The following is a 23619-nucleotide window of genomic DNA, read 5'->3' as shown; positions in this document are numbered from 1 at the left end:
AATACTCTTACTCAAAAATATACATGCACCCGTGTTCATGGCAGTACTGTTTACAATAGCAAAGACATGGAAGCAACCTAAATGTGCATTGATAGTGGAATGGATAAAGAAGATGTCGTGTATGTGTGTGTATTATTCACTCAACCAAAAGGAGAGTGAAATAATGCCACTTGTAATAACATGGATGGACCTAAAGATTATCATATTAAGTGAAGTCAGACCCAGAAACACAAATATCATGATATTGCTTATATGTGAAATCTAAAAAAAGAAATAAATTATTTATAAAAGAGAAATAGACTCACAAACATGGAAAACAAATGTATGATTACCAAAGGGAATTATTGGCAGGTGGAAACAAATTAGAGGTTTGGGATTAACATATACATACATATATAAAATACATATATAAAATATATAACAATGACATATATAACATAGATAACATATATAACATGCATATATAAAATATGTAACAATGACCTGCTGTATAGCACAGGGAACTATATATTTTGTAATAACCTATAATGGAAAAGAGTATGAAAAAAGTATACTGTGTGTAACCAAATCACTTTGTACACTTGAAACTAACATCATTTTATTTATTTATTTTAAATGAAACAAAGATGAATATTTTAAATCAGGGATTGAACCAGTGTATCCTGAATTGGCAAATTCTTAACCACTGGACCAACAGGAAGCCTGGCTTTCCTGGTCTTAAGAGACCTTTGGGGAATTCAGTCTGACTCCTCCTGAGTTGCTCCACAGCCAGTTTGGAGGAACCTGTGTGGTCAATTGACCAGACTTATTTTGTAAACAAAAATTAGTCTTGATTTGCCTGTGTTTGGTAGAGATGAGGATAATTTTAGAGAGAAAAATATGTTTTGATGGTTATTAAATTCTAGTTATGCTAATTGAGGTCTGTATTTATAAAAGTTACTATGTTAGTCATACTTTTGCCCTGATGTTCAGGATGGAAAGAGAATTCTCTAGTGAGGTTGTCACAGAGTATACCTACTCATGCTATGTAACACTACTTGCTTGAAGTCTGCTACTAAAAGCACAGAAACAGTTTTTTTTTCCCTCTAACAATTTGGTATAATGTATAGTCTCTAAAATGTTTCTTTATTAACATACCTCTAAATGTGTTCACAATATCTGATCAGTTCTCCACTCTCCCCAGTATGGATAACTAGCAAGTATAAAGGAGGACTAGTACTGGAGGACATGATCTAGACACAGGGCAGGCAACATTCACCCTGGTTTCGAGAGACATATACTTTGATCTATCAAAAGATTTGTAATCAAAGGGAAAATAATGGAAAAACGTGCACATATTAAAATATGGAGAAGTCATTCTGGCATATGCATGGTTAACTTAAACTTTTTTGACCAGAGTGGCCTGTTTTGTGGCCCATCAGACATGCATTGTGGAGAAGGAAATGGCAACCCACTCCAGTACTCTTGCCTGGAGAATCCCAGGGACCGGGGAGCCTGGTGGGCTGCCGTCTATGGGGTCGCACAGAGTTGGACACGGGTGAAGTAACTTAGCAGCAGCAGCAGACATGCATTGTATGTCTGCTTTGGCCATTGAAGAGGGGAGTGGGTTTGAATCTCAGATGGAATAGCTGTGGTTCAGACATTCAAGTGGCCATTGTAGATGTAATTTTTAGACATGCTCTTGTATTACTGAAACTTGATTTCTGAACCGTATTGTACACCAGGGTGTAAAAACACAGGCAGATGTGATACTATCTCTGAATGTGGTTGCTGCTTGTATTTTGCTTAACTATCTCATCTCCCCTGTATTGTGCCTGTCAGATGTCTTACATTTCATCCCTAGCCTGAGCAGAGGAAGTCTATTTTAGGACCGAGCAGCAACAATGGCTTTGCTATGAAATGAATCTAATTGCTGGGTCTACAGCAAGATGCTGCTGTTGTCTTCCTCTGGGCTTCTGTCTTCCTTCTGGCTAATGGGACCAGGTCGGGAGGATTGACAGTGGGAGGGAAGACTCTTACCATCTCCCTGTCCTGCATGCCAATATGTCAGAAACACCCCATCCACAAATATTATCATACACTTTGTCAGGGTGGATTCCCATCAGCCCCCTTGAGCAATGTTGTGTGGAATGGAATAGGCTGGCAGCTGGACACACAAGTGGGATTTGTTCAGAAATGCGTAATGCATCATACCCCTAATGGCTCCCAAATCACAGGGGTGACAGACTTGTACTGTGACTGTTGACTCCTTGGTAGGTCACTAGAATGTTCCTCTTAGAGCTGAGGCCTTCCCCTCCTCTTAGGGGTGGCTCTGAGTGTGTGAAAACCGGGGGTGGCCTGACCTTTCTTATAACTAGTCAGAGTGCTCCTGCCCTTGACTTCCTCTCCATTCACCTGGAAAGTTCTTGGCTCCAAAATTAACCCAGATATTGGCAAATGACTGTTTTTTTAGTGCACTAGGTACCTTATTTGGATATGCCTTGGCTGCTGTTGTCTGTGTTGTGTATGTGACACCTGGTGGCAGTGCCCCCACTACACACCTGACCCCAGGGATATAAAAGAAAAGGGGCAGACCAAGATTGTGAGGGTCGGGCAATGTATGTAGGGGTGGAATATATGATCAGGTCACCCAAGATGGCTGTTCTCACGTTCTCTATACAACCCTGGTTGGACCAGTGCCTTCTTCACCCACACCCTACTCACATGACTGACCTTCCTATGTACTTGCACCAGGTCCCAGCTGATGACTGGTGTAACTTTAGTCACCAGGATAGCTTATCAAAAGGGTGGTTAAGAGTACCCATCTGCTGGTTTTCCTAGTAACCAGTGAGCTAACTTGATGTCATTTCCTATTGGTAACTACCCCCTGCCCCTGGAAGCAAAGCCTGCTGCCTTGTCTTGTCCCTGCTGCCTGCCATACCCGGTGGGGTTTTGCTCTAGGACCTTGTTTTACACACATGAGCGCCTCCTATATGTTAAACCATTGATGGCTCTGTTGCTGACTCCAAGCTCTTTCTTTGGTCTTGAGGATGGGCAAGTATAGGGCTTATAGGGCTGTGGGGTGTAGCCCAGCACTTGCCAATCCTTTTTATTCTCCTCCCCCTTTGTTGGATAATTGGTATCCTAATGGACATGTGGTGGCACCTCACTGTTGTTTCGATTTACATTTCCTAATGGCTAGTGATACTGAATATCTTTTCATGTGCTTGTTGACCATTCATATATCCTCTTTGAAGAAATGTCTATTTAAGCCCTTTGCCCATTTTTGGATTGTTTTTTCCTTTTTTGTCTGTAGATCATGGGAATTCTTTATATATTCTGGATATTGATCCTTTATTAGATATATGCTTTGTCAATATTTTCTCCTATTCCATGAATTACCTTTTCATTCTACTGACAGCATCCTTTGATACAGAACAGTTTATAATTTTGATGAAGATCAGTTTATCTATTTTATTTCTTGTCTGGACTTTTGGTGTCATGTCCAAGAGATCATTGCTAAACTGGGTGTCAGGAAGATTTTCCCCTGTATTTTCTTCTAAGGGTTTTATTTCTTATGTTTAGGTGCTTGAGCCATTTGAGTTAGTTTTTGTACATGGTAAAGTAAGCATCCAACTTCCTTGTTATTCACATGGATATCCAACTTTCCTAGCACTGTTCATTGAAAAGGCTGTCCTTTTTCCATTGAATGGTCTTAGTATCCTTGTTAAAAATCAAGAGACTGTGCAACGGTTTAATTTTGGACTCTATTCTGTTCTTCTGTCTACGTTTCTGTCCTTTTGTCTACATTTCTGTCCTTATACTAGTACCATAAAATTTTGATGACTATACTTTTGCAGTAAGTTTTGAAACCAGGAAATATGAGTTCCTCAACTTCATTCTTCATTTTCAAGATTGTTTTTTGGTTATTCTGAGTCCCTTGAGATTCCATAGAGGTTTTAAGATGGGTTTTTCTATTTATGCAGAAATCCCACAATTGGGATTTTGATAGGGATTGCATTGAATCTGTAGGTCGTTTTGGGTAGTATTGCTGTCTTAACAAAACTAAATCTTCCAGTTCATAAACATGGGATGTCTTGCATTTATTTGTGTATTCTTTAACTTCTTTGAGTAATGTTTTACAGTATTTAATGTGCAAATCTTTTGCCTCCTTAGTTAAATTCATTTGTAGATTTAAAACAAATTTTGATGCTATTGTAAATACAACTGTCAATTTCCTTTTTTGATTATTCATTGTTAGTGTATAAAATTATAACTGATTTTTGTGTGTCAAATTTGTATTCTGGAACTTTCCTGAATTCATTTATTAGCTCTTTTTTAAAAAAATATAAATTTATTTATTTTAATTGGAGGTTAATTACTTTACAATATTGTATTGGTTTTGCCATACATCAACATGAATCCACCACAGGTAGGTGTGTTAACAGGTAGGGGTGTGTGTGTGTCTTTAGATTTTTCTATATATAAGATAGCTTCATCTTTGAATAGATAACATTTAACTTTTTTCTTTCCAATTTGGATGCCTTTTATTTCTTTTTCCTTGCCTAATTGTCTCATTGCCTTAGCATGCATGCTAAGTTGCTTCAGTTGTGTCCAACTCTTTGTGACCCTGTGGGCTATAGCCCACCAGGCTCCTCTGTCCATGGGATTCTCCAGGCAGGAGTACTGGAGTCGGTTGCTATTTCCTTCTCCAGGGGATCTTCCCAACCCAGGGATTGAACCCACATCTCATTATGTCTCCTGCATTAGCAGATGGGTTCTTTACTGCTAGTGCCATCTGATTGCCTTTAATCAGTACCAAATAATTCCTTCCTCCAAAGCCTTCTAAAGACATTTCAGATTCTATTTCTGTATGTCCTTTTTCATCTCCACAGGCCTTTTCTTTGTTGCCTTAGATATAGCTGCTCAAAAATCTTTAAATTCAAAACTATAAAATGCTTTAGCTGAACAAAAAGGAGCTTCCTTATCTTCCTGGGAAGTGTTAAGACCACTTCTATGGGTCCAGATTGAAATCAGTTATTTCTATTCTGGAATGAGTCTGAGTAAAGTTCTCTTGTTCAAATATTCTCTCTTATCGCAGAGTGCCAAGTGTGATGGCATGAGTCCTATATTTGAAATAAAAAAATCTGGGTTTATGTCCCCTTCCTTCTCTTACTAGGTTTGGGTGAAGTGGAGAAGGCTTCTCTTCGGACTGTTGGCAGCTGTGAAAATGGGGTTCGAATAATATCTACCTTACCTAATAGTATTTTGAGGATCAAATAGAGTATGTATCTAAATACACTGTGTAAGCACTAAAGTTGGAGAAGGCAATGGCACCCCACTCCAGTACCCTTGCCTGGAAAATCCCATGGAAGGAGGAGCCTGGTAGGCTGCAGACCATGGGGTCTCGAAGAGTCGGACATGACAGAGCGACTTCACTTTCACTTTTCCCTTTCATGCATTGGAGAAGGAAATGGCAACCCACTCCAGTGTTCTTGCCTGGAGAATCCCAGGGATGGGGGAGCCTGGTGGGCTGCCATCTATGGGGTCACACAGAGTCGGACACGACTGAAGCGACTTAGCAGCAGCAGTAGCAGCAGCAGCACTAAAGTGTCATCCAAATGTATATTATTATTGTAAGTAAAATTGTAAAATACTATATCTAAGTAAAACATTATTATTTGTTCATTGATTTATTTTACAAAACTTACCAAACTTTTGTTATGTTCTATGAGGGAGAAGAGGGAAATTTCTCAAAAGGAAATAAGAGGAGTCTCTTTCTCTGGGGTCCTCATACTTCAATAAGCTAGATAATGTGCATAAACAATTCCAATTCAGCATGACAAATGGTTCAGTAATGGTGTGAACAACTGGTGCACTAGAATACCTGGTTCTTTCAGGAGATGTTTGGAAAAACTTAACAGGTTGTGCATTTGAGCTGAGTCAGAAAACATTGATGTGCTCACCATGGATGAAGGAAGGGACCCTAGAGTGCTGTAGAGGACAGGGCTATCTTAAAAATGAAGCAGTCATTGCCCCTTTGCCTGAGATTAGAACCCCTGGCATTCCAAGAAATGAAGCATGAGAAAGCAGCAGGGAAAGCAAATTTTGAAGACTTTCAACCCCTTTTTAGTCTCTACGTGAGTTTAATTTCACTCAGTTTGTCATTTAATAATAATATAAACAGTTTGTCATTTTATAATAATATTATTATTATAAATAATAATATAAATGACTTTGTCATTTAAAATATAAATTAGAGTTAGGGTTAGGGTGAAGCAACTTCCTTCCAGTCATGAGAAACAGTAACAGTGATGATAAAAAGCAATGAGAAGGTCACAGGGTGGAGAAAAAGGCATTTTCACAAGTTTAGGCCATAACCCTATCTGAGCTGGTTTTGGACTTGCTCCTGGGCCCCACATCTTAAAACTACCAGCTAACAACATTGCACTGACCTGGAGTGCTCCCCATCCCCAAAAATCATTCTCAACTGACAGGCCATCTGAGTCATTAACTAAATTCCCTGGAGGTTGGAATGCAATGATCCCTGCAGCTAGATCAGGGTATCTTGGGAAAAAAGCTTCCCTATTATTAGAGACCTATGATGTGGTGGAGCACTCCAAGAAAGATGACACTAAGTTTTTGTTTTTTATTTATTTTTTAATTGAAGGATAATTGCTTATCAGCCATAGGCACACCCATGTCCCCTCCCTCCCACCTCACTTCCCATCCCAGCCCTCTAGATTGTTACAGGGCTCCTGTTTGAGTTCGCTGAATCATACAGCAAATTCCCATTGGCTATTTTACATATGGTAATGTAAGTTTCCAGAATTATTTGCAGGGTAGTAATGGGGACACAGACATGGAGAACAGATTTATGGACACCGAGTGGTGAGGAAGGAAGAAGGTGAGATGTATGGAGACATGGAAACTGAATTTTATTCGCCAAATTTCTTCAAGCAGAGAGTCCCTGATAGACTGTTGACTTAAAGATGGCTCCCCTGATATTCTGTTGTATCTCTAGCATCTAGCACAAAATCGGGTGACAAAAAATATGTGGTGTTGTCAACCGAATGGTCCAGAGGATGCTTCTTCACCAAAAAAGCACCAAACTGGAAGTGAAATTCTGGATGTGAATTATTAATAGAAAAACTTCAGCTCTTGCCCCTTTCTCGTGCCTCAGAAAGGAAAGATGGGAGCAAGTAGGGCTGCCTTTCCTTGTGCTGTCTTCTTGTTCCACAACATTTTTGTTTTTTCTCCCAGACCACGGTATACCAAGAGCTCTCCCTACATTTTCTCCTGATAGAGGACTGAGATTGCTTAAGTCTTGACTTTTTATCCCCCCTGCCTTTTCCCTTATATTCCAAGAAACATAGTCTCCACAAAATTTTGCACGAAAGGATACCATGGTCAAATTATACTCAAAGATGCTTGGTCACAAGCACAGTCATGGAAGACAGCTAGTTTGGCCCTGTGCTGAGGAATCCTGTTTTCTTTCATTCCCTGACTCTCCTCCTGGGCCCATTAGCAGCCTCGCCCCTCCACCCCTCCACTCTCTAATAACAGCACATTTCTTTCACCACGCTTCCTCACAGAGTGTCTGTTAGTCACTCAGCCATGCCCACCTCTTTGCAGCCCCATATACTGCAGCCCATTAGGCTCCTCTGTACGTGGGAATTTTCCAGGCAAGAATACTGGAGTGGTTTGCTGTTTCCTTCTCCAGGGGATCTTCCCAATCTAGGGATGGAACCAGATCTCCTGTACTGCAGGCATATTATTTACTGACTGAGCTACCAGGGAAGCCCTTCTCACAGTGTAGGAAACCTAATTCTGAAATGCCCTCTAATTTAGGCACAGCACTGCCCTGGAGTCATATTCTTGTCTGGTCTGTTAGTCGTGTTTCTTTCCAAGGATTCTCAGTTGCACTAGCATGTTCAAAATATTTAAGACCCTACATGTCCATTTGAATGGGTAAACCTCTATCCCTTTGGTGGGGTTTCCTTCTATACATTTCTTGGGGAGTTGGTTGTTTTCCCAAAAGGCCAGGGCCTTGTAACGTCACTAATTGGTTTGTATCCTCAAATGCTAAGTAATGAGGGAAATACTTTATGAATCCCAAATTAGTGGCTGATAGATCTCTTAAGAGAAATTAGTAAGGTTGGAGGTGATGATAATGTAGCCCAGGACAATGGGCTTCTGGAGTGGCCTAGAGGGCTTAGAGTCTGCCACTCTTTGCTTGTGAGGAAGCTATACCATTGGCTTGAAACTTCAAAATTGATTGTGGAGGAAAAGCTTTGGCAGAAAGTTTGGTGTCCTTGTAGGAAAGGAAGGGAGGAAATAGGGCTATGTTCTTATTGGTATTTGTGGTCCAACTCTTGGGTTATAAGTGAACGTCAGCCCATGAAAGAAAACCCACAGTCACATCTTTATGAGCTAATGTGAATGTTCCAAAGTGGTATTGTGGTTAACAAGGCTCTACTTCAAGAATAAATGGTCCTTTAGCTGTGCAAAGCTCTTCCTGATAAATAATAAACAGAAAGTTCTGGAGTGGGGCCTTCAAGTCTTTGTTCCAGAGGAAGAAGCCATTTGTCTGGTCTGGCTCTGCTCCAGGTGGATTCTGTGTAATTTAAGTAATTCTGGATTCTGAGCCCACAAAAGCCTAAGCAATAAAAATGAGGGGACACACTACTCACAGAGTGCTGAAGAATTGATGCTTTTGAACTGTGGTGTTGGAGAAGACTCTTGAGAGTCCCTTGGACTGCAAGGAGATCCAACCAGTCCATTCTGAAGGAGATCAGCCCTGGGATTTCTTTGGAAGGAATGATGCTAAAGCTGAAACTCCAGTACTTTGGCCACCTCATGCGAAGAGTTGACTCATTGGAAAAGACTCTGATGTTGGGAGGGATTGGGGGCAGGAGGAGAAGGGGATGACAGAGGATGAGATGGCTGGATGGCATCACTGGCTCAATGCACGTGAGTCTGAGTGAACTCTGGGAGTTGGTGATGGACAGGGAGGCCTGGCGTGCTGCGATTCATCGGGTCGCAAAGAGTTGGACACGACTGAGTGACTGAACTGAACTGATGGGTTTCAGTGCAGGGCCAAGAGGCCTGTTTTCTCAGCAATACTTGTACTTGTTATTATAATATTTAATTCCCCTTTGCAAGCACTGAACATCGGAGAACTTGAGAGCAGTGTTTAATGCTTCCAGTAGAGCACTTTATGTCTAAGCATTTATCCATACATATTTTTTAGAACTTTAGGCCCCTTGGATAGATGTCCCTCCATGTCTTCCTCTTTCTCTCCAGCCTCCATTTCTCTCCATTCATGTCCTTTTAACACCTTTGCAGAAAACCTCTGATTGCTTTCCCAATTGGGAGTTTGACATTCTCCCATAGTCTTACAAATTTGTCCTTCTTGAGAGGTATTTTGTTTGCTTTCCCCTGAGTGTACAAGAAAATTCACTCAGAGACTTATGTAAGTAAATTTAAAATAAGTAAATTTTATTTAAATTTAAAATAAGTAAAATAAATAAAATTTTAAATTTAAATAAATAAAATTTTCAAATAAGTAAAAGTAAATTTAAAAAGGACTTCCCTGGTGGCTCAGCTGGTAAAGAATCTGCCTGCAGTATGAGAGACCTGGGTTCAATCCCTTGGCTGGGAGGATACCCTGGAGAAGGGAACAGCTACCCACTCCAGTATTCTGACCTGGAGAATTCCATGAACTGTATAGTCTATGGGGTTGCAAAGAGTCGGACATGACTGAGCAATGCTCCCTCACTCAAATTTAAAATATATACATACTGAAAGCACTGGCTTGTACACACTCTGGCACTCTCTCTTTCCTCTTTATGTAAGATCGTGGTCGCTGCAGTGTGGAGAATAAATTGGAGGAAAGAAAGACCAGAGGTTACTGCCATGGTAATTTGGGTAATGATGATGGGGCCAAAGAAAATGGTATGGACTCAGGGGTTATTCAAAATATGAATGGAGAGGGGTGAGGTAATGAGGAAGAAAGAGACATATAGAATTGGCTTCTGACTTGATTGGGTGTGGAGTGATGAATTCAGGGAAAAAGAAACTGAAAGGAAGGAAACAGCTGAATGGACATCAAATGAATTCAATTTTGGACACACTGATTAATCGGATTTCCAGATTAATCAGAAAGAAGTTGTATATGTGCGTTTGGAGCTCCAGTGATATCTGTCTGGAGACACAGAGTTGAGATTCCTCATCAAACAGGTGTTAATTGATGCCCTTAGAGTGGATAACATAGCCTACTAACCTATTTAGAGTGGCTATCAGTTCAGTTCAGTTCAGTTCAGTTCAGTTGCTCAGTCGTGTCCAGCTCTTTGTGACCCCATGGACTGCAGCACACCAGGCTTCCCTGTCCATCACCAACTCCTGGAACTTACTCAAACTCATGTCCATCGTGTTGGTGATGCCATCCAATCATTTCATCCTCTGTTGTCCCCTTCTCCACTTGCCTTCAATCTTTCCCAGCACCAGGGTCTTTTCCAATGAGTTGGTTCTTTGCAACAGGTGGCCAAAGTATTGGAGTTTCAGCTTCAGCATCAGTCTCTCCAATGAATATTCAGGACTGATTTCCTTTAGGATGGACTGGTTGGATCTTCTTGCAGTCCAAGGAACTCTCAAGAGTCTTCTCCAATACCACAGTTCAAAAGCATCAATTTTTCAGTGCTCAGCTTTCTTTATAGTTCAACTGTCACATCCATACATGTCTAGTGGAAAAACCATAGCTTTGACTAGACAGATCTTTGTTGGTAAAGTAATGTCTCTGCTTTTTTAATATGCTGTTTAGGTTGGTCATAGCTTTTCTCCCAAGGAACAAGCATCTTTTAATTTCATGGCTGCAGTCACCATCTGCAGTGATTTTGGAGCCCCACAAAAATAAAGTCTCTCACTGTTTCCACTGTTTCCCCATCTATTTGCCATAAAGTGATGGAACCGGATGCCATGATCTTAGTTTTCTGAGTGTTGAGCTTTAAGCTAACTTCTTTATTCTTCTCTTTCATTTTCATCAAGAGACTCTTTAGTTCTTTTTCTCTTTCTGCCATAAGTGTGGTGTCATCTGCATATCTGAGGTTATTGATATTTCTCCCAACAATTTTGATTCCAGCTTGTGCTTCTTCCAGCCCAGCGTTTCTCATGATGTACTCTGCATATAAGTTAAATAAGCCAGGTGACAATATACAGCCTTGATGTACTCCTTTTCCTATTTGGAACCAGTCTATTGTTCCATGTCCAGTTCTAACTGTTGCTTCTTGACCTGCAATTAGATTTCTCAGGAGGCAGGTCAGGTGGTCTGGTATTTCCATCTCTTTAAGAATTTTCCACAGTTTGTTGTGATCCACATGGTCAAATGCCTTGGCAAAGTCAATAAAGCAAAAGTAGATGTTTTTCTGGAACCCTCTTGTTTTTTCAATGATCCAGCAGATGTTGGCAATTTGATCTCTGGTTCCTCTGCTTCTTCTACATCCAGCTTGAACATCTGGAAGTTCACGGTTCATGCACTGTTGGAGCCTGGCTTGGAGAATTTCGAGCATTACTTTGCTATATGTGAGATGAGTGCCATTGTGCAGTAGTTTGAACATTGTTTGAAATTTCCTTTCTTTGGGATTGGAATGAAAACTGACCTTTTTCCAGTCCTGTGGCCACTGCTGCATTTTCCAGATTTGCTGGCATATTGAGTGCAGCAATGTGAAAAAAGATGTTCACGACCCAGATAATCATGATGGTGTGATCACTCACCTAGAGTCAGACATCCTGGAATGTGAAATCAAGTGGGCCTTAGGAAACATCAATACGAACAAAGCTAGTGGAGGTGATGGAATTCCAGTTGAGCTATTTCAAATCCTGAAAGATGATGCTGTGAAAGTGTTGCACTCAATATGCCAGCAAATGTGGAAAACTCAGCAGTGGCCACAGGACTGGAAAACGTCAGTTTTCATTCCAATCCCAAAGAAAGACAATGCCAAAGAATGCTCAAACTATAGCACAATTGCACTCATCTCACATGCTAATAAAGTAATGCTCAAAATTCTCCAAGCCAGGCTTCAGCAATATGTGAACCGTGAACTTCCTGATGTTCAAGCTGGATGTAGAAGAAGCAGAGGAACCAGAGATCAAATTGCCAACATCCGCTGGATCATGGAAAAAGCAAGAGAGTTCCAGAAAAACATCTATTTCTGCTTTATTGACAATGCCAAAGCCTTTGACTATGTGGATCACAATAAACTGTGGACAATTCTGAAAGAGATGGGAATACCAGACCATCTGACCAGACTCTTGAGAAACCTATATGCAGGTCAGGAAGCAACAGTTAGAACTGGACATGGAACAACAGACTGGTTCCAAATAGGAAAAGGAGTATGTCAAGTCTGAATATTGTCACCCTGTTTATTTGACTTAGATGCAGAGTACGTCATGAGAAACGCTGGATTGGAAGAAGCACAAGCTGGAATCAAGATTGCCAGGAGAAATATCAAGAACCTCAGATATGCAGATGACACCACCCTTATGGCAGAAAGTGAAGAGAACTAAAAAGCCTCTTGATGAAAGTGAAAGTGGAGAGTGAAAAAGTTGGCTTAAAGCTCAACACTCAGAAAACTAAGATCATAGCATCCGGTCCCATCAATTCACAGCAAATAGATGGGGAAACAATGGAAACAGTGGCAGACTATTTTGGGGGGCTCCAAAATCACTGCAGATGGTGACTGCAACCATGAAATTAAAAGACATATTCCTTGGCAGGAAAGTTATGACCAACCTAGACAGCATTTTGTTTTTTTTTAATATCAGTATAATAACACTTTTCTATATTAAACTTTAATGAGACTTCCACCATGAATTGACTTTAAATACTTTAGATCAATGTACAAAGTATTCTGTTAAGGCTTATCTGTATCAGTACTAAAATTCAAACACCATGAGCTCAAGACCAATGGCAGTGCTGCCACTCTATTTGGTTTTGTCAAAGTCCATTATGGCCTTTAGGACCAAGGCCATTCACCTACTTTTGTTCAGTTTATTTATTTATTTTTTACATTAATTTTTTTTTCCAATTCAAACTTTATCTATTTAAATGCTGTATTTGCCTCCCACTAACAAATCTTTATTTCACTCAAACTTGTAACAATAAATCTTCCACACTGATGTATCTTACTTGCCTAATTAATTCAAAGGAAAAAATCAAAATCATTAGTAAAGAAAAATGTACGGGTTAATACACCTTTTTAATTTTAAATATTTTTAAGGTTTAAAAATTGCTTAAAGTTTTACATTTCTAGTAGGAAAACATTATCTGAATGAATACCCTAATGGCAAACTGCTGTAAAATGTTTTCAGCTGCATTTGGGGCAAAGGGGTAGGGATTATCTTCAAAGCACCCCAGCTTTCTTCATGAGAAGGTCAGAGGTACACTGGTTTGTATTATTGCAACATCCATTAGGTGATCTAAGTTGCTTTTCCTCCAGCAGGGCTTTATGTCAGAAGGGCATTATGCTTGACCCCCAAATTTGGCCGACAATTTACTGATGAGATTCATAACCTTTGGGTTGCTCTGATATTTTGACATATTTGCCGGGTTCTGGGCCACATCCTGGAAGGCCACCATAACTTTTGGATCCTGCATGGCTGCAAGGACCTCTGGATCACTAAGAATTTCATTGAGGCCAGGCATTCCCCCAGGAAAGCCACCTGGAAAAGAGCCATACTGAGATCCTGATTGTCTTCTGGCTTCTTCCTCCCTCTGGGCTCTCTCATGTTCTTCCCAAGCCTTCTTAACCCTTTCTATTCTTTCTTTGATCTCACGCTCTTCACGTTTTCGCTCATACTTTCTCCGATGTTCAGCAATTTTCTGGGCCCTTGGTTGAACTTCCTTCAGCATTGCACTAGCATCTTCATCATAATCCAGCTTACATGCAAGGGCAAGATCACGGGCAGCTTCTTCCCAATGGCCCAGAAGTCTGTGCGCTTTCCCTCGCCACTTGTATGGCTGAGCTGAATCAGGATTTATTTCAATAGCTCTGTCACAGTCTCGGATGGCAGCATTTGGCTTCTGTAATTTGATGAAGACACTGGCTCTCTTGGCATACAGAATAGCCAAACGAGGATTTAGCTTAATGGCATCTGTGAACAAGTCAATGGCTTTCTGTAGTTCACCATCATTTAGGGCATCAATGGCAGCCACTTTTTTATCATTTGCCTGATCCATCATCTCCTCAGTTATCTCTACATTTTCATCTCCCATTTCTTTTTTTTTTTTTCCTCCCATTTCTTGAGGTGCATCAGTGTCTGGTTCAATCATTGTCAATTTCTAGATCACTTTCCTCACTTGACGGTTCGTCTGTCTTTATGTTTTCCTCCGCCTTCTTACTATCTGTGTTTTCTTCCTTGGTATTTTCTTCCAATTTAGTTTCATGAGCAGCAGGTGGCAGTTTACCCCCCATGCTCTCCACCCACTCCCCCAGGAAGCGCATTTCCTCAGTGTGCACAACGCTCAGGTCCTGCTTACACATTTTCACGAAGGCTCGAAGCTCGCTCACTTTGCGGGGGTCCATAGTTTAGCAGTGGCGGGAGGCGGCGGGCGCGGTGAGGGCGGCGGCCCGATTCCAGTAAATTAATTTTTTTTTAATTTTTAAAAAGCAGAGACATTACTTTGCCAACAAAAGTCCATCTAGTCAAAGCCATGGTTTTTCCAGTAGTCATGTATGGATGTGAGAGTTGGACTATAAAGAAAGCTGAGTGCTGAAGAATTGATGCTTTTGAACTATGGTGTTGGAGAAGACTTTAAGAGTCCCTGGACTGAAAGGAGATCCAAGTGGTCCATCCTAAAGGAAATTGGTCCTGAATATTCATTGGAAGGACTAATGTGAAGCTGAAACTCCAATAATTTGGCCACCTGTTGCGATGAGCTGACTCATTGGAAAAGACCCTGATGCTGGGAAAGATTGAAGGCAGGAGGAGAAGGGGATGACAGAGGATGAGATGGTTGGATGTTATCACCTACTGAATGGACATGAGTTTGAGTAAACTCTGGGAGTTGTTGTTGGACAGAGAGGCTTGGCATGCTGTAGTCCATGGGGTCCCAAAGGGTCTGACACAACTGAGAGACTGAACTGAACTGAACTGAACTTTCACAGCATCATCTTTTAAGATTTGAAATAGCTTAACTGACATTCTGTCACCTCCACTAGCTTTGTTTGTAGTGATGCTTCCTAAGGCCCACTTGACTGCATATTCCAGGATGTCTGGCTCTAGGTGAATGATCACACCATCATGGCTTTCTAGGTCATGTAGATCCTTTTTGTATAGTTCTTCTGTGTATTCTTGCCACCTCTTCTTTAATATCTTCTGTTTTTATTAGGTCCATACCACTTTTCTCCTTTATTGTGCCCATCTTTGCATGAAAAATTTCCTTGGTATCTCTGATTTTCTTGAAGAGATATCTAGTCTTTCCCATTCTATTGTTTTCCTCCATTTCTTTGCACTGACCACTGAGGGAGGCTTTCTTCTCTCTCCTTGCTATTCTTTGAAACTCTGCATTCAAATGGGTTTATCTTTCCTTTTTTCCTTTGCCTTTAGCTTCTCTTCTTTTCTCAGCTACATGTAAGGCCTCCTCAGACAACCATTTTGCCTTTTTGCGTTTCTTTTTCTTGGAAATGGTCTTGATCACTGCCTCCTGTACAATGTCACGAACCTCTGTCCATAGTTCTTCAGGCACTCTGTCTATCAGATCTAATCCTTTGAATCTATTTGTCACTTCCACTGTATAATCATAAGGGATTTGATTTAGGTCATATCTGAATAGTTTAGTGGTTCCCTCTAGTTTCTTCACTTTAAGTCTGAATTTGGCAATAAGGAGTTCATGATCTGAGCCGCAGCTCCTAGTCTTGTTTTTGCTGACTGTATAGAGCTTCTCCAGCTTTGGCTGCAAAGAGTGGCCATAAGGGAAGAGAAAAGGACCGTAGACCAAATATCAATGAATGCCAATATTGTAGGCATGGCTAGGAAAGAGGAACCCACCTTAAATAATAAAGCGGATGAAAAAAAGATGTGAAGTAGGACAGAAACTAAGAGAAGAATTTTTAAAGAAGGAGGAAATAATCAGTCATGTGAAAGCTCAGAGACATGTCTGGAAATGGTGCTCTTATAAATTACATTTCCCCAATTTGATTACAAACTTCTTGTGTCATTGTTGAAGAAAACATGGGTGGAACACTCTCGAACATAAATCATGGTAGTATTTTTTTGTATCTGTTCTCCTAAGGCAAAGAAAACAAAAGCTAACGTGAACAAATGGGATCTAATCAAACCTAAAAGCTTTTGCACAGTGAAGGAAACTATCAACAAAACAAAAAAGACAACCTACCGAATGGGAGAAAGTATTTGTAAATGCCTTGTCTGATAAGAGATAATATTCACAATATATAAGGAACTCATATAACTCAACATAAAAAAAAAAAACCCAAATGATCTGATTAAAAAATGGGCTGAGGACCTGAATATACATTTTCCAAAGAAGACATACAGATCACCAACAATCATGCACTTCTGGTAGGAATGTAAATTGGTGCAGCCACTATGGAAAACAGTATAGGAGTCCCTCAAAAAATGAAAAACAGAGATACCATAGGATCCAGTAATTTCACTCTTGAGTATTTATCTGAAGACAATAAAACCACTAATTTGAACCAAACAGTTCATGTTTTTCTGATAGCACACTGTTTACCTTTGTGGGAAAAAATAAACAAAAGCAGTCTCAGTGAAAACTGTAGAAAATCTGGAGTTGAGTCCTTTCTACAGATAAATACGCAGTAATTTCTTGGCATGCCATCTCATCACATGGGAAATACTATGTGCTTTATTTACAAGAATGACTTCTCTCGCTTTCTGTCTTACTGCCTTCTAGGTTACTGCCGGAACCTCTTATTTTCTAGGGCAATTAAACATGTACATAATTTATTCCTTGTTGATAAATATAGGAAATGGGCACTGATATGTGATGTAAGGGGAAGATCCTTTATATTGTGTACTGCAAAGAGTGTCTGGTGTCACCTGATTTTCTAGAGCTGGTACCAAGAATTTATAAATGTTTGATTTCTGTGGTCCATAGAGCAGTTTCCACTTGCACTCAGTAGCACTGTGAGTCAGATGACTTTATCAAGTCTTGTCACAGTTCTGGAAATTGGGTATCCCATCAACTACTCAGAAAGGAAAAATATTTCTTATAGTTAAAAACAGGAATAAAAAAAGCTTTCACTTCCTTCAGTTAGTGTGAAATTTATTTACTCAGGCTTGTGAATGCTTGGAAATTGTCTACTTCTTTTTTTTTTTTCCCATTTAAGCTAGTTATGATTCAGAAAAACATTTAAAAGCCAACTAGAAAGTCTGTGGCTTTGGAAGCCATACTTATACTTTCCCACAAAGGGAAATAGATCCCTATTAGTTAAAAGTCTAGCTTAGAAATGATCACTAGACTATAGTATATTTGTTTGCTTACCTCATTGTCTTTCAGATGCAATAAGATGAACAAAGTACAGTTCTCCCCTTTTTATATTTCTCACTCACCACTGAGTCATATGTATATACAAAATGACCTAATGCAATTTGTCAGCACAAGAGTAGGCAGGCCTTCAAATTTTCTGGCTTTTATCAAAGTGTAGATTCTTTCATTTTTTTCCTGGGAACTAATTCACTTGGATCCCACTATCAACTTCAGTAGAATGGCTTTCATCTGACATTTTATACATTATACTTCTGCCTTTATAAAGAGCCCTTATGTACATTTGGACAGCATTTTATTATTTTTTCTTAATTTTATTTTTGGTAAAATAAACTTATAGTACCATGGAAACCTTTCAACATGTACAATCACATATTTTCACTATGTACAACTTCCAAAACAAGTGCTTTCAGCTCCAAGTAAAGAGATGTTAAAACATCCTGACAATACGTAAACTGCAGGAAATTTCTTAGATGGCCAATATTTTCCTTAGCTTAGAAAAAAAGTTATACAATTGAAAAATGTAAATAAGACCTTCAGTCAGTTGAGAATTATAAAAATGTTTTCTGAAGTTCAGTCACCTGGATCTTAGGGAATATGGAGTAGTTGTGAGTATTCAACAAGCAAAATGAAAGCTTGTGGATATTAAAACTTGAGTATTTCACATGAGGTCCTATAGGTTTATGATCAGTCAACCGAAAATAAAAGGTATTCTTATTATGGGAGAACTTGGTATCTGGCTCATATACCATTCTTCTTGGACTCCATTCTCATCAGTGATTAAAGGTGCATGGAATTCTCTCTCTGTCATATAACTTTTTGGTCCTTCTCCAGGATAGGAAATAAGAGGAGAGATTTTACATTGGATTGGTGCATCATTGGCACCCTTCAAGTGGGGAATTGCTGGGAGGCGAGAGCCAACTTCATCTATGACATGGCCTCTTGCATTGAAGACCCAACAATGATGGAGGGACATCAAAACATGCCTTGCAGTAGTAGAGTTGTCCATTCTGACTGTCTTTGTCCTTCAGTGGGGAAAACTCATCTTCCCCTAATACTTCATATACCATAAACTTTGTGGATTCCATTGTTCTTTCACTGGTTATTATATACCGCAAAAAGATGAATTTGTTGCCATGATATTATTCAGCTAACTGTTGAAGCCTCAGGATACACTCTGATTGAATCTGAAAAGTGTCTTACAGGATGGCAAACCAACATCATACATCCCGTAGGGACATGCAACACTAGGCCTTGTCCCCTGCCCACCAGCTAGAAGAACTGCCACTTTGTTCCAAGAAATCTGGAAAAGTCCTTGTCCTTCAGTTTCCCAGGCCTGCAGCTGATTTGGATCCCTGGTATCCCTGCCCAATACCTCTCAAGGGACAGGTTCCATTCAAGCATCCACTTTCTCTGGAAGAATGATTAAATCAATCAGTCATCTTTTGGTAAAAGAAGTTCAGCTCCTCAAATTTCATGGCCTGGAGCTCTGCATAAAGTTCTACCTGTTGGGCTTTTTTCCATCTCCTTCCAGAAGTGTAGCAGGTGTTTTTGTCCAGCTTTGGACATCCTGAGTTTGAGGTCATTAACATTCATCATGTTCTGGGAGTCAGGTTTTTTGATAACTGGGGTATAGTTTCTACAGCTGTAAACCTCCCTCAGCCTGAGGCGGCTCCTCCTGGCTCTGGCTCCTTTGGCATGGCCACTCATTGGCATCCAGTGCCAACTCCCGCTCCAAGTGTATACCCTCATCTGGGGCCGGGGCAGCAGGGCAGGTTGGAAGCTGGGGGTGAGGGGTGGATTGACAGCCCCAGTCACTCCATCCACCCTTTGCTGCAGTGAGTGGTTGCCTTGGACAGCATTTTAAAGTCATATGTAAAAACAGTAGAAGTTATTGTCAGATGTTATCTACATGTCACTCATAGAGATGGGTCCAGGAAATGATTTCCTTTCTTTTTTCTTTCTTGCAGATGATTTGGTGTCTTAAATACAAGAAAATGAAAACTTCATCACTTAACACATTTGCTTCCCTTTTGCAATGGCTGTCAGAGTTTAGAGCCAAACACATTGCTCAAATATCATCCTCTATCTGATAACGCCCATCTTTTCTGTTTGGTGTCCTAATGACTCTTGAACTGAAAGTAGGATGGCCTTTGTCCACAGTCATACTAGGGTTCCAATTTCAGCTCTTCCTCTTGCTACTTACAGGAAGCTACATGACCAATTGTCAATCCATTTGACTTCTATGTGCCTCACTTTGCTTATGTACAAAATAGATAAACATAATCCTTGTTTCATCAAATTGTGAAAATTAAATGAAAATCTATTTTTTATCCTTCAAGATTAGTTTATTTCTTTAAGATGGACCACTTTGAGTTTTTAATCCTTAAATACTCTTCTGAGTTTGAATCTGTTTATGGTGAGTTGCTGACTGGAAAAAGTGCATCTTTGCAGCTAGAGCTTAAAGGCCCTTCATACAGAGGAGGAAGAAAGCCACTGGGAAGTCAGAAAGTTGTTTATGGTTTTCTGAATAATTTAAAAATTAAACTTTCTTTTGGTGAAGAAAATGGCAGCCCACTCCAGTACTCTTGCCTGGGAAATCCCATGGACAGATGAGCCGGGCAGGCTATAATCCATGGGGCTGCAAAAGTCAGACATGATTTAGCAACTAAGCCACTACTACCATACTTATTTGTAGCAGAACAGGGTTTTAGAACCTGTTCAGCATACAGCTCCAAGAAGCCAGTACCAATTGATTGGCGTTAGAATGAGAACTAAATTCACTTGGCATCTCTGTGTTTATCGCTTAAAAATATGGGCATATCTTTATGAATTTTTTTCTGAAGTAAGAAAGTAATCCATGTGGGTTCTTCTATACTTTCTCATCTGATTTACCCTATAATTTAGAAGTAGTATAGAAATAATTTTCAAATGGAAAAATCAAGATTGTCTCTGACCATAGAATAGATTTTTAAAAAGCAGATATAATAGACCCAAGGCAAGCAGGACAATTAATCCTAGGTTATAATCTCAGTGTTATTATCAATCTCTTGACTAACAAGTAGGAAGTACTATTCAGTTTACCAAAGGATTATTTTTGTAACAAAAATAGAGATGGTTTAAAGACTCAATACATAGACATTTAAATTCATACTATTGGAATTGGGTCCTGCTTTGCCACTAACAGTCTGACTCTGGGGAAACTAATTTCTTTGTTTCAGTTTTCTCACCTATAAAGTGAGATCTTGAATTCTCTGTCTCAGTTTCTTCATCTGTAAAATGTGACCAGTAATGATACCTCACCATCGTAAGATTCAGTGATTTAATACTTGCAGAGCACTTGGAGAAGTGTCTAGCATACAGTAAATTCCTTTTAAGCATTAGTTGCTCAGTCGTGTCTGACTCTTTGTGACCCCACGGACTGGAGCCTACCAGGTTCCTCTGTTCGTGGAATTCTCCAGGCAATTCTCTTGGGTAGCCATTCTCTTCTCCAGGGGATATTCCTGACCCAGGGATTGAACCTGGGTCTCCTGCTTTACAGGCAGATTCTTTACTGGCTGAGCCACCAGGCATGTGTTAACTATATATAAGCCAGTGAACGATGAAGAAAGCATGGGTAGGTATGTAGTCAGGTTGTTATGAAAAAGGAGCACAGCACAGTCTTTGGAGACAGTCAAGTTGAATTTTGACTCTACCACTTTCTCATTGTGGAGGCTTGGACCAGTCAGTTTTTTCCATCTGAAGAATAAACTTAGTAGGCTCTTGGGCTCCCCACTTAAGTGAAAGCCCAATTCCATGATGATTAGGCATCTGGATCCTTTGATTTAGTAGGTTATAGACTCTAGAGGCATATTTCTGATATTTCTTCCTTTCCTAGCCTTCTTCCTCCTTCTTTCCTCGTGCCCTCATTCACTTCTCTTCCTTTCTTCCACGCTGACTGAGTGCCTACCATGTGCCAAACATTATCCCAGGTCATGGTGGCAACCATAATCCACTTCGCCTCTTTCAGGGGGTCGCTATCTAGTACTTGTGTTTTATAAAGCAAGAAATTTTGCTGGTGCTAAACAGGAACTGCAGATATTAAGTCAACTAGGCCAGTTATAGTAATACAGCTCTTTATTTCTACACATCACTTTTCTTCTCTCAAGTCTTCCAATCAATGAATTAAGATCTCTGAGCACTTATTGTGTGTTAGGTGATATAATGAGCTCTAGGAACATATAGCTCATTAACACAGATTGGTGCTCACATTCTATGTTACCAGGTGCTCCCAGGGCCATGGGAGAGAGGCAAACCCATCCAGAGACCTACCAGGCCTCACTGATGTGTTGGGATAGAGACAAGAGAAGAGAGTTATAGAAGTCTGGAGTAGGAAGTGTCAGTATATTCCTAGGAACATCAGGGAAGACTTCAAGGGTGAGAAATTTTTATTTAATTTGGGCTTTAAGGAGGAATGGATGTTTCTTAGAGGAGGGAGAAGGTTTTCAGCAGAGATAAGAATGTGAAGGACTGAGTGTGCATACCTTTTGAGGGAAACAGAGATACTCAGTGACCAGTAGGCCCAAGGAGACTCGTAGGCTGACAGTATAGGATAAGGATCCAACTTCCTTATTTCGAATGTGAATGTCCAGTTTCCCCAGTACCATTTGTTGAAGAGACTCATTTCCCAATTGTGCAGACTTAGCACCCTTATTAAAAATCATTTGATTACATAAAGTGAAAGTGAAAGTGAAGTCGTGTCCAACTCTTTGCTACCCTGTGGACTTGACCCGCCAGGCTCCTCTGTCCATGGGATTCTCCAGGCAAGAATACTGGAGTGGGTTGCCATTTCCATATGCTAGGGTTTATTTCTGGGCTCTCTAGTTTATTCCATCACTTTGTGTATATACAGTGCCAATACAACACTGTTTTGATGTCCATAGCTGTGTAATAAATTTTGAAATAGGAAGTGTCTGACCTCCAACTTTGTTCCTTTTCAAGAGTGTTTTATCCATTCTGGGTACCTTGAAGTTCTAAATGAATTTTTTTTTTTTTTTTTTTGGTTTTAATTTTATTTTATTTTTAAACTTTACATAATTGTATTAGTTTTGCCAAACATCAAAATGAATCCACCACAGGTATACATGTGTTCCCCATCCTGAACCCTCCTCCCTCCTCCCTCCCCATACCATCCCTCTGGGTCGTCCCAGTGCACCAGCCCCAAGCATCCAGTATCGTGCATTGAACCTGGACTGGCAACTCGTTTCTTACATGATATTTTACATGTTACAATGTCATTCTCCCAAATCTTCCCACCCTCTCCCTCTCCCACAGAGTCCATAAGACTGTTCTATACATCAGTGTCTCTTTTGCTGTCTCATACACAGGGTTATTGTTACCATCTTTCTAAATTCCATATATATGCGTTAGAATACTGTATTTATGTTTTTCCTTCTGGCTTACTTCACTCTGTATAATAGGCTCCAGTTTCATCCACCTCATTAGAACTGATTCAAATGTATTCTTTTTAATGGCTGAGTAATACTCCATTGTGTATATGTACCACAGCTTTCTTATCCATTCATCTGCTGATGGACATCTAGGTTGCTTCCATGTCTTGGCTATTATAAACAGTGCTGCGATGAACATTGGGGTACACGTGTCTCTTTCCCTTCTGGTTTCCTCAGTGTGTATGCCCAGCAGTGGGGTTGCTGGATCATAAGGCAGTTCTATTTCCAGTTTTTTAAGGAATCTCCACACTGTTCTCCATAGTGGCTGTACTAGTTTGCATTCCCACCAACAGTGTAAGAGGGTTCCCTTTTCTCCACACCCTCTCCAGCATTTATTATTTGTAGACTTTTGGATCGCAGCCATTCTGACTGGTGTGAAATGGTACCTCATAGTGGTTTTGATTTGCATTTCTCTGATAATGAGTGATGTTGAGCATCTTTTCATGTGTTTGTTAGCCATCTGTATGTCTTTTTTGGAGAAATGTCTATTTAGTTCTTTGGCCCATTTTTTGATTGGGTCGTTTATTTTTCTGGAGTTGAGCTGTAGGAGTTGCTTGTATATTTTTGAGATTAGTTGTTTGTCGGTTGCTTCATTTGCTATTATTTTCTCCCATTCTGAAGGCT

General features: G+C 40.1%; 1 protein-coding gene and 1 pseudogene across 1 annotated transcript; both read right to left on the bottom strand.

The window, feature by feature from the left end:
• Window positions 1-13331: 13331 nt before the first annotated feature.
• On the bottom strand, window positions 13332-14589 carry LOC614226 (hsc70-interacting protein-like). The gene is given in 2 exon segments (XM_059875706.1): window positions 13332-14309; window positions 14311-14589. Coding segments are annotated over 2 exon segments (1062 nt in total). The 5' UTR covers window positions 14562-14589; the 3' UTR covers window positions 13332-13498.
• Window positions 14590-18429: 3840 nt separating this feature from the next.
• LOC107133231 (UDP-N-acetylhexosamine pyrophosphorylase-like) lies at window positions 18430-19182 on the bottom strand (annotated as a pseudogene).
• Between the last annotated feature and the right edge of the window lie 4437 nt (window positions 19183-23619).

The sequence above is a fragment of the Bos taurus genome, chromosome 16 (genome assembly GCF_002263795.3).
Source record: "Bos taurus isolate L1 Dominette 01449 registration number 42190680 breed Hereford chromosome 16, ARS-UCD2.0, whole genome shotgun sequence".
NCBI lineage: Eukaryota > Metazoa > Chordata > Mammalia > Artiodactyla > Bovidae > Bos > Bos taurus.
The sequence above is the reverse complement of the archived record's forward strand: the minus strand, read 5'-3'. Positions and strand labels throughout refer to the sequence as shown.